This window comes from Glarea lozoyensis (assembly GCF_000409485.1).
Source record: "Glarea lozoyensis ATCC 20868 chromosome Unknown GLAREA3, whole genome shotgun sequence".
NCBI classification, from domain to species: domain Eukaryota; kingdom Fungi; phylum Ascomycota; class Leotiomycetes; order Helotiales; family Helotiaceae; genus Glarea; species Glarea lozoyensis.
This window is the reverse complement of record NW_007360998.1, coordinates 1,834,289-1,847,692: the sequence shown is the minus strand read 5'-3', so window position 1 is coordinate 1,847,692 and position 13,404 is coordinate 1,834,289. Positions and strand designations below refer to the sequence as shown.

The 13,404-nt window shown below is 46.3% G+C and overlaps 5 protein-coding genes across 5 annotated transcripts; 1 reads left to right on the top strand and 4 right to left on the bottom strand.

The window, feature by feature from the left end:
• Nucleotides 1-1,797: 1,797 nt before the first annotated feature.
• Nucleotides 1,798-2,765, bottom strand: GLAREA_00588 (uncharacterized protein; the record flags this gene model as incomplete). Its single annotated transcript, XM_008085346.1, has 4 exons — nucleotides 1,798-2,037; nucleotides 2,093-2,466; nucleotides 2,525-2,627; nucleotides 2,679-2,765. 4 exons carry the CDS (start codon nucleotides 2,763-2,765, stop codon nucleotides 1,798-1,800), a joined length of 804 nt encoding a protein of 267 aa, XP_008083537.1.
• A 1,312-nt stretch (nucleotides 2,766-4,077) lies between these two features.
• Nucleotides 4,078-4,558, bottom strand: GLAREA_00587 (Protein kinase-like (PK-like); the record flags this gene model as incomplete). Its single annotated transcript, XM_008085345.1, has 2 exons — nucleotides 4,078-4,374; nucleotides 4,448-4,558. 2 exons carry the CDS (start codon nucleotides 4,556-4,558, stop codon nucleotides 4,078-4,080), a joined length of 408 nt encoding a protein of 135 aa, XP_008083536.1.
• Nucleotides 4,559-4,964: 406 nt separating this feature from the next.
• GLAREA_00586 (uncharacterized protein) lies at nucleotides 4,965-5,147 on the bottom strand (the record flags this gene model as incomplete). The annotated part of the gene is made up of 1 exon (XM_008085344.1): nucleotides 4,965-5,147. The coding sequence occupies one exon, from the start codon at nucleotides 5,145-5,147 to the stop codon at nucleotides 4,965-4,967; it is 183 nt and encodes a 60-aa protein (XP_008083535.1).
• A 998-nt stretch (nucleotides 5,148-6,145) lies between these two features.
• Nucleotides 6,146-7,222, top strand: GLAREA_00585 (Calcium-dependent phosphotriesterase; the record flags this gene model as incomplete). Its single annotated transcript, XM_008085343.1, has 1 exon — nucleotides 6,146-7,222. The coding sequence occupies one exon, from the start codon at nucleotides 6,146-6,148 to the stop codon at nucleotides 7,220-7,222; it is 1,077 nt and encodes a 358-aa protein (XP_008083534.1).
• Nucleotides 7,223-7,958: 736 nt separating this feature from the next.
• On the bottom strand, nucleotides 7,959-12,365 carry GLAREA_00584 (P-loop containing nucleoside triphosphate hydrolase; the record flags this gene model as incomplete). Its single annotated transcript, XM_008085342.1, has 6 exons — nucleotides 7,959-9,025; nucleotides 9,167-10,115; nucleotides 10,167-10,319; nucleotides 10,375-11,506; nucleotides 11,602-11,896; nucleotides 12,014-12,365. 6 exons carry the CDS (start codon nucleotides 12,363-12,365, stop codon nucleotides 7,959-7,961), a joined length of 3,948 nt encoding a protein of 1,315 aa, XP_008083533.1.
• Nucleotides 12,366-13,404: the final 1,039 nt, after the last annotated feature.

The following is a 13,404-nucleotide window of genomic DNA, read 5'->3' as shown; positions in this document are numbered from 1 at the left end:
GTGGGTCGACCTTCACGAGATGGATTTAGTGTATTTCAGTTGAACGTTTACACACCGGCTGGCTTGGCTCCGTGATGAACCGCAGTTATGACTTCAGAACTTTTGACGGCCAGACGCGTCGCAAGCAATGGTTTGATACTGCTCATCAAGGTGTAAATCGATCACTTCATTTCCATCAGCCATGTGACCATGTTCGCGCGGCCTGCGTATAGGCATCATAACTGTTCCGAAGCTACCTTTTGATAAGTGAGTCTTGCAGATATAAATAGTCTCCTCTCAGCCTTTATCACAGGTGATGCTGTCAGCGGATATAGCCTTTGACACGCCATCCACATTCTCCCAACTGCTGTATCGTCCGACGACCCTACATGTCTGAACAACTGACCTCGGAATAGTATAGATTCGTGTAGTTCCTCGGTGATATCATATCCTCATGATCCATAGATATTACTCTTTACAGCTCTGGTGTTTAACTTTGGTGCAGTTGTGGAGCTCGCGACTTGGCTTTCTGCTGAGTTATTGATCCATGGATCAGTGCCAAGTTTAGAAACCAACTATCTCATCATACAGGGATGGTTGCAGGAAAACTTTTGTAGCCATAAATGAGCAAAGAATATAGGGTTTTCGGCAAGAATAGCTGGCATTTGAATGCTCCTCAGAGTACTATACTAGTATTCTATACCAAAACTGTTTCTACAGGTTTTGAAAAGGCTGTCGAAGAACAAGATCCAACTGTCATGTTCAGATGAATATGCTGGTGAGACCTTTGAGTATTCCTAAGGACTGTCCTGACCATCGCATAAAAGTTATGGCGTCATGTCGGCTTAGTGGTGTGGCAGAGAAACATCTTGAAGAAAAACTGCATGCAGCTGGAAATACAATATATGCCTGGTAAATAGGTATATTGTCATTCTCAGTTGTGTCTATACTGTTTTACGCGGGCAAAATGCGTGTTATTCGTGAATTGTTGGGAAGGTGCAACTCCCTGAGATTTCGCGCGCGTCGTCATCACTTCATAAGTTGCCCTGGCCTCATAATCTACTATGTCCATAACTATCTACCACTCTGAGACGACACCCTCGCGTGGCACAATAATGAATGGTAAACCGTATCTCCAAGCGATGAAGTAAATCTTGTTGTAGACATAAGTACGCTTTATTGTTGATAAAAGTTTCTATAGCTTGAACGTTGTAAATAAGCGAGAGCGTCGCCAGACCGACACCACTGCACGTGATCTACACGGACCCCTCTGGTCGGCGCCCAGACCCCAGCGCGGCCCCGACAAAAACAAACTCTATTAGAATTCGTTTCACGATGGTCAATTTCCAACAACAACAACCATTTGACATGAGCTGTTAATGGCGATGCAGCTCACGTTTAGCGCCAAATGAAGCCAATAATTTGGAGGAGAACCTTCTTTTCCTCCAGTATGGTACAAAAATCACCAGCTGGCTATTTTTGATTCGGCGCTTTCGAAGGCCAATTCTCTTTGCGTTCCTGGTAAGTTAACTATCATGTCACAAAATTAACACCTTCATAGGAATATAGTCCACTGACTTCAACCCGGTTGTTCATTCCTTTGGGCGTACAATCGTAGACTTAGCTTGCGGTATCTTATCAAGTTCTTGACAACATTGATTTACAACATCACTGGTATTAGTAGCAACAAAATGAAGAGCCAATCAAATGCAGAAGAGTCTCCATTCAATTATATCTATTCTGGAAGCAAGATTCTAGGTCTTTGCTAGCTTTGGAACTCGAAACTCCAAAATCCAAGAGAGTCTCAGCGGAAGATCCTCAAATGATCAGAGCCGCAACACCAGCACATAACAACAATAACTTAACCGCATGCGGAGGTAGCATTGAAGCTCCTAAATTGGTACCCGTCACACCAGCCGTCGCCTCTGCAACCCTTACTGCAAAACTGGTCCCTGTTACGACGCTACCACTCGTGGTGGTAGTATAAGTTGAGCTACCCGTCGTTGTTGCGGTACAAGCACTCCAGGTAGTCCAAGGTGCGTTTGTTGACCAGGGTCCCTGACAATTGTTAATACATGATGGTCTAACGTCGAAGGCAGAGCTTGAGTCTTACGCTAGTCCAACCACTCCACGTCCCAGACGGGCAACCGTTGTTACCCTCCCACCACGAAGTCCATGGGTTGCTTGTCCATGCTCCAGTTGAGCCCCAAGGACCCCAACCACCGCCAAATGGGCCATGGCCAGGCCCTGGACGTCCACCTGGGCCTCCTCTGGAATATGGTCCGGTCGTTGGCCATGGCCCCGTCCCAGTCCAGCTCGACCACGGACCAGAACCTGTCCAGCTTGACCACGGACCATCAGTACCTGTCCAAGGTCCCCAAGCTCTTTTCATTTCCTCGTGACTGAGTTCCGTTGGAACACTTGGGGGCGTCGTTGTCATTGGAGGTTGAACCACTTCACAGCCCTTTTGGACTATTTGATAGATGTCTAGTAGAACCCATCAGTAAGTTTACTGATTGGGCCCTCCTTTCAGAGCAGCATTTACCATTTTTCTGTCGTTCAGAACAGCTTGTCTTGTCCAGACATGTCTCAAAATCTTTCACGGCCTCTTGTCCACAGCTTATTTTTGTTATATCAACACATGATTTCTGTAGTTACCGTCAGTTTCGATTTGGATATGTAGCATGAGGAGATCCTACTGCACAACTGTATGCCTCCACTTTATCCTGAATACTGCTAGCGAGTGCTGTCGCAGCAAACGCTGAAAGAAATAAAGAGCTCTTCATAATGTATGTTCGAAATTGAGAATAGCTCTCTGGTTGATCTAGTCGTATGATTTATGTTCCAAGACGGTAGACACTCGAGCATATATACCCTCAGGTTGACGGACACTTAAGAGCCCGGCATGTCTGAGTATGGAAAGCTTCACGCGCGGCCCTTGACGTATTGCGGCGTGGTAAGCATCGCGCCAAAGGGGTCTCATTAAGCTCCACGAATCTGAAATACATTTCGTACAAGCGAGTCATTTTTAATCGGTTCTTGATTGGGTACTCCCGAGTTGGTTCGTAATCGCCGAGGAATTCACTTCCGACGTTTTCGTAGTTCATAGGAGTTCATGCTGACGGCAGATAGTATCTCGAATTGATCGCCCGGGGTCTACGGATCACACTTGGAGACACCGACCATGTCGGTGTTCATTGTTGGGTACAATGAGCAACTAGAAACATTCTACGTATCATTGAACCCTTCCACAAGCCTTCCTTTTGTCGTCATCGAATGTTAAGGTGATAGTGGTTACACCGAGTGGTGTGATATACCCCGCAAAAAGGGTCCCACACTAGAAATAATGCCCGTCTCGGCGAGGCTTACGCTAGTCTACTCGTGACACCAGTATTATCCAACAACAGACACGTCAGAGAACGAGAAAACAATTTTTCGCGAAGCAAATAATAATTTCTGATTCGTCAAGACTATCAGGTCCTTGGTGATCCGGGTCTCTGAGTCTGATATCCAATGAAAGGACGCCCAGAGACATCCACTGTGTCGCTGCGTCGTTTGGCTAGTATTAATCTCGGAATTCATTCAAAACTCATCTGCCCCAATAACCATTATGGGTTTGCTCTCGAAACTAAAATTCTAACGACCCTTGATGTTCAAAAGTCATCACGAGCTTGTTTCGTGAATGAACTTGAAAGCAATCAAGTTATGCTAGACGTAGCACACGCGAGGACGTTGGCGGTTTTAAGTTGTATCGTTGTTTCATTATCAGTTTGAATGTTGTCTCGTAAATACGAAGCTTCATTTTTCTAGATACAGCAGGAGTTTAAAAAGATTCTATCCTAAAAGACGGCTAAACTCCTGCGCTCCCCATCAACCCCTCCCCGATAACCCGTTTCTACACATCGTGATCTTCTCAGTGCATAGGACTTGGAGTACTAATATTAACCGATTCGCACTGATCGTCAGCCCATGCAGCACATGAGGTAGCCAAATAATAGATGAGAACCCGGCCACGGACCTATCTCGAGGCAGTTCATTAAGGTTTCGTTCACTTATCGTCAAACTATGTTGATAGTGTCATATCTGAGTTCCTCGGCATCAGAGTGGAAGACAGTTGGCATTCATGATACTTAACAACTCGTCCTCGTCATGTGCCTCATCTCCTAAAGCTACGGACGGGCCTGGTCTCCTGAAGTACATGCCTTCGAATTCTTGGGGAAAGAATCCTGCGTACTCCCAGTCAAGTATGGCATTGACTTTGAGAGTTTTTGGGTCAACCAAGACATTGTGAGTCGAGAAGTCGTTGTGACAAAAGACAAGGTCTTCAGAGTCACGTATCTTCATACTCCACAATGGACGGGCACTGTTGTTCAACACTCGATAGGGCGGGACCACCTAAATTACAACATCAGACTCCTGCGTTTTAAAGAAGTTATACTAGGCACTAGAATCTTTTGATTTTACTTACAATACCAGAAGGTCCTCCCCAATGACGAGATTTCAGATTCCGCATCGTAGCTAGATGGCCCTCAAGTTCCTTCTCCACGATCTGACGCTCTTCTAACTCTAGCTCGTCCATAGTGACTCCCTCGACAAATTCCATGACCAACTAAGCAGCTTCATCGTCTTCGAAGCAGCTGTAGAATTTCGGCACAGGAATGTTTGTATGTTGGGCGATGAACTCCAACGATGCACCCTCATTTCTAATTCGCTCCATACCGAACCGTGGAACGAGTAATGTTCCGCTCATAGGGTTAACCTGCCACTCCTTGGCTTCTCTTGATCCAAGACTTTCCAACCTTGAAGTATTTTCGCTCCGTGGTGATGCCACGACAATCGTCTTCGTGCCTTGCGTTTATCATCTGGTTGGTGACTGGAGGCATGGTGAAAGTATGAACTGCTATAGAATGAAGATGGTTCTCTCAGTATGAATGTTAAAGACGGGATTCAATGACTCTGGAGCAATATCTAAGCGGTGACCAGAATTAATGCAGGAGACTTATAGCTGTGGGTGGTAGGCTTCCACCTCTGCGCCTCACTCGTCTAACCTCGCCAGTGGCGAGACCTTCAAGGGTAAGCTCCCCAATGTGGTATTGGAGCATTTCGGGCATATAGTTGTGCAATTCTTTTGGAGCACTCTCTATAGCATAAGGAGTTGCCGAAGACATTAATGACGAGGCATTCCTAGTAATTCAAGCAGTGCTACCCAAGTGCGTAAAGTTATGGTTTTAATTGCACGCTTACGAAATCATGGCATCAGAAATTAGAGGATGATAATGGAATTTTCTTTCATTTCAGGTTGTAGAAGTGAGTTTCCTGCTGTGCCGAGTCCGGTGATGAAGATACTTGGAGCCACGAATTGGTGATATGTACTTGATTCTTGGTAAAAGTGGTGGCAGCTAGCATTGTATAATAAGCAATCGAACGCTGCAATTATGGTTGACCCCATGAAGTATGAGGTCCCTCTTTCAGATCAAAACTTTACTCAATTCACATCCCTTGTCACTTAGCAGTCTGCAGCGTTCAAATTGATGTAGTTCGTCCCTGTATTATTCTTATTCCGGTATCCCTTCATTCCGTCATCAATTACGGGCTTCGAATTTTTACAAGGTCAATACCCAAAAGCTAATGCAGCTGCGCTGACTAACAAGATTTTCGTATAACATAATCCCAGTTAGCTGGACTGGCTAATCTCAAATATTCGCTATCAGCTAGTTACTAATCACATACGAGACACAAGTACTTCATTATCTCATGAAAACCATATCCGTATACCCCGCAGGTTGTATGCAGGTCCGCAAAACTTTAATCTGACATCGCAGATTTGAGAAGGGTCGAGTGTAATACTGTGATTACAAAGACTGAGTATAATCATGGGACAGGAATTTGGGACATTTGAGCAGGCATATCCTTCCACATCGACCAATGAGAAATCCACTTTACGAAGATCATTTCTACACCGCTGAAGCTTTCCCTCCCGGATGTTTCAAGGGATATGTACGCGGGTCTCTTTTCGAAAGAAGACATAGATACTCACTTGTCTAGAAAGCCAAGAAACACACATATATATATATAAGACTTCATTCCCGTGGATTTTGGATTGCAAAGTTGTCAGTTGAACTCTGAGATTCTTGTCGTGCGAGCTCGTGAGCAGTGATTTTTCAAAATGCGTTTCTCCATTTCCATCATAGCATCTCTGCTGCTGCTAACATCAACGTACGCATTCCCAACTATCAACAAACCAAAACAACACCCAACACGATCCACTCCAATAACAACCCACACCCTCCCACCAACCCTCCTCTACCAATTCCCGAACAACACTTGGCTCGAAAACTTCGCCATCCGTCCCAATGGCCAACTCCTCATAACCCTAATCACCACACCCGAAATCTACCTCTGGGACCCCCTTTCCCCTTCAGAGGTAACACACATCACAACCCTCCCCTCCTACGTCTCCCTCCTAGGCATCGCCTCCCCAATCCCAGACATCTATTACTTCGTAGCCGGGAACTGGACATCAGCAGCCGGCACCGTGCCCGGAACCTACGCCATCTGGAAACTAGACATGCGCGTCTCTAGTCCAAAAGTAGTCAAAATTCTCGATATGCCAAAAGCACAGTTCCTCAACGGTCTCGATGTCTTGAGTCCCTCAGACGGCACACTCCTAGTCGCCGACTCAGTCCTGGGACTTGTCTGGAAAATCAACATCTTCACACGCACCTACGACGTCTTCATCGACGTCCCGGAGATGAAAATAGCTGTAAACTCAACTTTACAACTCGGGATCAATGGTATCCACATCTTCCAAAATGCACTGTATTTCACATCCATGACGCAAGAGCTTTACTGCCGCATCTCCCTAAACCCAACACACAATTCCTCCCACGGCGCGGTAGAAACATTAGCCACCGGTATTTTCGGCGACGACTTCACGATCGATCGATTTGGGAATTCGTGGATCACGCAGGATCCGATGGATTTGATGACGCTTGTGATTGGCGAGGGGAGTCGAAAGGGAGAAGTGTTTACGCTGGCTGGGAGAGAAGGTACGAAAGTGACGCAAAGTGGTGTGCCGTATGTGGTTGGAGCTACCAGAGCTGCTTTTGGTGTGCTGGAGGAGGATGAGGATGTGCTTTATGTGGTGACCAATGGTGGGATTGCTGCTGCTAAAAATGGGGTTGTGGGTGGTGAGATTTTGAGTTTTGATACTGCTGGGTTTTTGAATCAGATATTGGGATGAGGAGGTCTGGGAGGTCTCGATATAGACTCGATTGTAATTTCTACATAGATAAGAAGTTAGTCAAAGTACACATATAACTAAAAGTTGGATACAAGTGAAGCAATCCTCAATGCGCTATTATACAAAGCCATTCAACTACCCTAAAAAAGGGTTTCAAGTCTGCTTCCATCGCACGTCAAATATGAAGGTTGGAAATTGGAGCCCAACATCCCACTTCAACCGTCCATCGCTTTCAACACATCAGAAACAAGTACAGAAACAACAATAACAAGTCATCAAGTTCGTAAATTACTCTAATAGTATATATAACGGTACAAATAAGGTCTCTTAGTCCCATACATACATTATAGCATCCCAGAGCGTGAGCTCAAACAGTTTAGTAGATCTAGTGCAAACAACCTCCGAACCAATCCCAAGCCAGCCGGCCAGCCAGCCCAAAACAATCCTTCTGAAAATGCTCCAGGTATCTTGCTTTGATATGGCGTTACCGACGCATACCATTTCCCAACTTTTTTTTTGGCGCCGTGTCGTAAAAAAGACCAAGTAAACAGCCAAACATTAGTCTTCCGTAATGGTTGGTCTATTGCAACCATGACAGTGATCTGGCAATAATCGATGATTCCAATACCAAAGAACAAACCAAAAGCCCCCCAAAACTCCAGATCAACTTGAGAACAACAATATACTATACAGTATAGTACGAAGATGTAACTGAATATCGATATTTTGAGCGTCCTCAACGACCACCGACACCAAAGAGGAATGCTAATTCACGTGCCCCGAGTCGGCCAAGTTGTTTGTTAGCGGCCTCATCAAGAGCAGCGTTGACAAGCGTTCGTTTCTTCTCTTGAAGTTCAACAATCCGGTCTTCAACAGTGGACTGAATCAGGATGCGATGAACCTCGACAGCGTTTTGTTGACCAATACGGTATGCGCGATCAACGGCTTGCATTTCGATGAAGGGGTTCCAGAATGGGTCGAGAATGATAACCCTGGACGCCGCAACCAAATTAAGACCGGCATTACCCGCTTTTAATGAGATAAGCATGATTTTGCAATCAGGCTTGTCCGTAAACCTGTTGATAGCATCATTGCGTTCTTCTCCACTCATAGCCCCGTCATATCTTTCGAATTTCCAGCCATTTTCCTCAAGGGGAACTTGGAGAAGGTCGAGTAGTGAGACGAATTGACTGAAGATAATCGTCTTTCTACCTTCTCTCTGAAATTGATCCAGTAGCTCCACGCATTTGGTCGTTTTCGCCGACGGTTCCCATCGCTTGCGAAGAAATCTCATATACTTTTTCCGCCCTGCTTTGGTCTTGGACAGCTTCTTTAGATAAGCTATTCCGACTCCCTTGGGGCCTTTCTCCTCCTTTTTCTCCTTGCCTTTGCCCTTTCTGTGTTTCTTTCCATGCTTTGCTTTGCCTTTGGATTTCTTCTTAGATGGCTTTGATGCAATATTGTCCACCCCGGGCAAGTCATCTAAGCCAGAACTCGCCTTACTATCCTCAGCCTCGTCTATACCATCTGGGACAATGAAGTCCCGAAGATCACCATCGCTATTAGCGTCATCCTCAGATTCCGATTCGATGTCGGACTCGGTTTCGGAGTCGGTGTCAGAATCACTTTCCCCATCGCTGTCAAAAAGACCGTTCGCATCATTATCTGTAGCTTCGCTAGGTAGGTGGACTTTCTTGAAGGTGTTGTAGTCGATAATTTTGTTCATGTCCACTTTACCTCGACATGTAGGACATTTACATCCACCACCGCCTTCATCGCCGTTCATGACTCCTGCCTGAGCAGCTTGATCGTTAATCTTAGTTAAACACTCGGCACAAGTATCATGTCCACATGGAATAACAATACTAGGGTTGGATACACCATCATAACAAACAGGGCACTACTTATGATTAGAGTGTGCTAAACACGCGAAAAGACATTTACTTGCCTCAAACGCAGCATCTTCAACGGCGAGCAAACGGCGCACGACTGCGGGATCCAGGCTTTTTGCAAGCTCTACCATAGTCTCGTTGGAAATGTCTGCCCCAGCAGGTGCTTCTTCGTAATCCGTTATGAGGTGGGGATGGCAACAACATTGTCTAAGACGTAGAAGTAAGACTAAAATGTTGGAATAGTTCTTTCCGATTGTATTCGCCTTCATATACTTGTTGAACTGGATTTGTGTCTTGGTTTCAAGAGCGCTGTAAAATGCTTGTTCGTCCTCGTTGAAAACTACATGCTGAATCTCCTCGGTTTTTGGTGGAAGTGAAATGATCGGCTGTCCGTCGATCTTGGATTGCTTAGTACGCCGAAGGAGAATAGCTTTCAGCACAGCTTGGAGCTTTTTCATGGCTCTTTGAGCTTCGCTGTTAGTTGCATCCCCTCTGCTGAGGCATTTGAATTCGGTTTGGAAGGTATTAAAAACGTTGTAAGGCCCGATTCTAAGGAAATGTATTAACGAGTAGAGCTCCCCAACATTGTTCATCATTGGTGTGCCTGTGAGACATAGTCTGTAAGTGCCATTTATTTGACAACAAGCTCTAGCGGACTGCGTATTTTTGTTTTTTATGCATTGCGCCTCGTCGAGAATAACACGATGAAAGATACTCCTGGGGCCAAGAAGGGGGAAAAGCTTCTGCATAGGAGCTTCGTCATAATTTCGCCCGTATCGAGTGGCTTGTTCCGACTGCCATTTTATCATGCGCTTATACTCTGCGCCAAGGGTTCCGTAAGTGGTAAGGACGACATCGAAATTACGTATAGTACTCCAGTCATGCTTTTTGTTCCCGCCGTGTACCATCAGAGTACTAAGCTTGTGACTTGCCTTAACCTTGCTGCGGATCTCACGCTCCCATTGTCGTACCAAAGCAACAGGTCCAACGATTAACGTGGTCTATAAAGGATTAGATCACATTGAGAATGCTGTCATCAGTACGAGACTTACCTTTTTGCGAGCATCTACAGAAGACCGAGTAAGAATAAGGGCTAGAGAGCTGATAGTCTTTCCCAAACCCATATCGTCAGCCAAGATACCGCCCTTATTGGTTCCATCCTCCATTTGCTTGAGCCACGTAAGCGCAACTTTTTGATGCTCGTACTGTAGCTCAATTAGCGACCCGCAAAGACAGAGAATAAAGAATTTATAGGCTTACAAGGGGGTACTTAAGGCCGTCTGGAGTTCCTTCTCTATTCTCTTTTGCCAAATCTACGTCTGGCTGAATGTTTTCTAACAAAGATTTGATCTCATCATTAGTCTTCCGAGGATCGTTCATGATGTAATCATACTGCTCAGCCATGTGGCCGGTATAGGCCGATGGATCGCCCAAACCCCCGTATCCGGGGAAATTGGCCATCTTGTTGATATCTGTGAAAGGGCTATTCCCATTTGAACCAGCAGATAGAGCATTGAAGTCCGAATATGGATAACTAAGCGAATGGCCGAAGGAACTAGCCGTACTAAAGGGGAAATGATTTAGTCCAGGTCTTGTGTTTTCATTTTTAAGTCCAGTATGGGCGACCCCGTTCCCACGAGGAGATTGAAACGTCAAGGTAGGATCGGGGACATAGGCACCAAATACATCAGGCATGTGATCGAAATAAGATCCAGGGTATACGTACTGTCCCGCGGCTTGAGGCCCCTGGGAGGAGTCCATCCATGGGGGCTGCTTTGACTGTCCGCCCCATAACGCGTGTGAAAGAGCAGATGACTCTGTTTTCATGTTGGGAGATGGCCCTAGCCCACCAGCTTGGTAACCAAGGTTTCGTGCACGGGAAGTTGGTTGATGGCGGCCATTACTACGAAAATCAGTCGGTGCAATAATCTCTACGTCCGAATCACTATCATCCAACAAGCTGACCTCACTGCGCGCTTGACTAGTACTTGAAACAGCAGTATTCGATCTGAAGCCAGTTTGGGGGGCTGCTTCGCGCTTGATATTGTTTTGATTTGGGATAGGCCTGCTATTGAAAGTAGGAGGAAGCGTTCGTTTGAAAGAGCCAGCTGGAGGACCGCTCGACATAACATGGGCGTTGGAGTGTGGTTGAGAAGGTCGAACTCCCGACATTCGTTGGAAAGCATTCGGTCCTGAGTTCGGTAATGACGATTGACCTTGATTGTATGAGGATCCAGTGTTTGACGCCTGTGGTCTCTGGGATGGATGGCTCTCTTGTGATAGTAGCCGCCGAACGAATTCTTCGTCGTCCCGCTGAGCACGTTTCCTCTCTTCAGCCGCCTGTTGTATGGCTTTTTGTTGCTGTAATACTAAATCATCGGAGTCATCATCACTAAACACAAATGTTAGCTTCCGCGAACAAATTGTGTCATTTTCTTGAGACAAATAGGATCATTCAGAGGGGGCAAAGTGAAGTTATTGACAAACAAAGCGAGGCTGAAATAACCATCACTAAACGCGGGGTCTGCGTACTCGGAACTTATCCCCGCCGGGGTTGCTGGATTTGTTCCGTAGGAGTTCACGTATGGACTCGGCGATGCTCGTCTTGATTTCGCAGGACCGTCACCGGAAGTTCGTAAAACCCCATCGAGATGCTTGCTATAGCTTCGCTTTCTAGTTGGGAGGTTCATCGAGGAAGGGCTTAGTAGATCGGGAAAGGAATCCAGGGAGTTCGGCGTCGAGGCAGAGGAAGACATGCCGGGCTGCTTTTGAGAATTCGACGCTGCCATGTAGGTTAGTTGGCGTTTGCAAGACGGAGACTTTGAGTGAATTGGACGCGGATGCAGCACAAGACATGCGGCTCAACGCAGATAGGAAAAAGCAATGCAACACGACATACCTGGAAGTCGGTTCATATTTGGGGGAGACAACCCACTAGCGCCACTGCGATTCCTACTTGGGCCAGCCTCAGTCGTAACGTCCGCAGGCCAACTCCCGGGCACTGAAGACGTTGGCGGACTAGGCTGCGATGACTGCGAATGCGAATGTAACTGTGAGGCTGAAGAGCCCGCTCTCGTCCTTTGCAAAGCCTTCAACTTTCTCTTCAATGCTTTGATCTCTTCTTGCACTTCTTGTTCCGCTTGGTCTCTGTTGAGAACTGAATTGTCGATAGAGGCAAGAATAACTCTCTGGAAGGCCAGCTCCTCCTGGATCTCGGAAATGGCCTCATCTTGGGTGGCCGTGGACGCCATTATGTTGTACCGTTGTGCCGTGGCAAGGCTGGAAATCGGTAGGTTTTGGGTGGAACGAGGAACGAGGAAAAGATCGCACTCCTCGCTGATTGTGGTGTGCCAATGGTGGTATTACAGTCGGTAGTAGCACAGAGGGAACTGGATGCATTCAATACATCCGGAAGTGTACATATCAGGTGCAGGGGAGAGGCGATGAAAAAGATGTCAGTCGGTCGTAGGATGCGATGCGATGCGATCGATTCTGGACGCGCGGGGAAGTCGCGCTCGACTTTTATCCTTGCGCTCTTTGCCAAGAAGGCACCGTCACCCAGCTAAACAGGGCTGTCGAACCCTTCCACCAGCACTTTCTTTTGGCCGTGAGACAGAACTGAATTATCATCTCGACCAAATTTTCATGCGAGTCTGTATTGTCGCAATGCTGCCTCTGTGAACGCTACTTGTGAAGCTACATCCTCAAGCCTCAGAGTGAATGGCGTACGCAGATTCTAAATATAACCATGTCCAGGTGCTGCCGAAACCCTGCGCTGCTGCAGCTTTGGTGGCGTTCCTACCCCAGACCCACCCAAAATTCCAGAACTTTGGAATCCGACAAAATAGTGAACGATGACGATGCTGCGATTCGTATGTCGAACAAGAATAATGTTTCCAAATTATTGCTTCTCAGATTTGTTTTCCTGCAATTTCCAAAGATTCCACAACCTATGTCCGCCTCGCTCTACGGAAGAAGCACTTTCATGGAAGCGAAGAAGAAAATAATTAATCGATTCCATTCGCTAAAGTCACCATAACACCAACGGTAGTGTCACTGTACTAGTGGGCGACCTATGGATTATGAGGGCCAATATGCTATGGGACCTGACCACTACCCAACAACAAACTATACCCAATTCACCAATCCCATTCATTGCTCCTATATCTTGCGTCAAAAAGCATATAACCCTACTGGGTCACCGAATTCGTTGAGGCTATACACGGCATGATTCCATGTAGCGAAAATCGCCAACCAACCAAGAGCCCAACAAAACTTGTCGAATAAAAC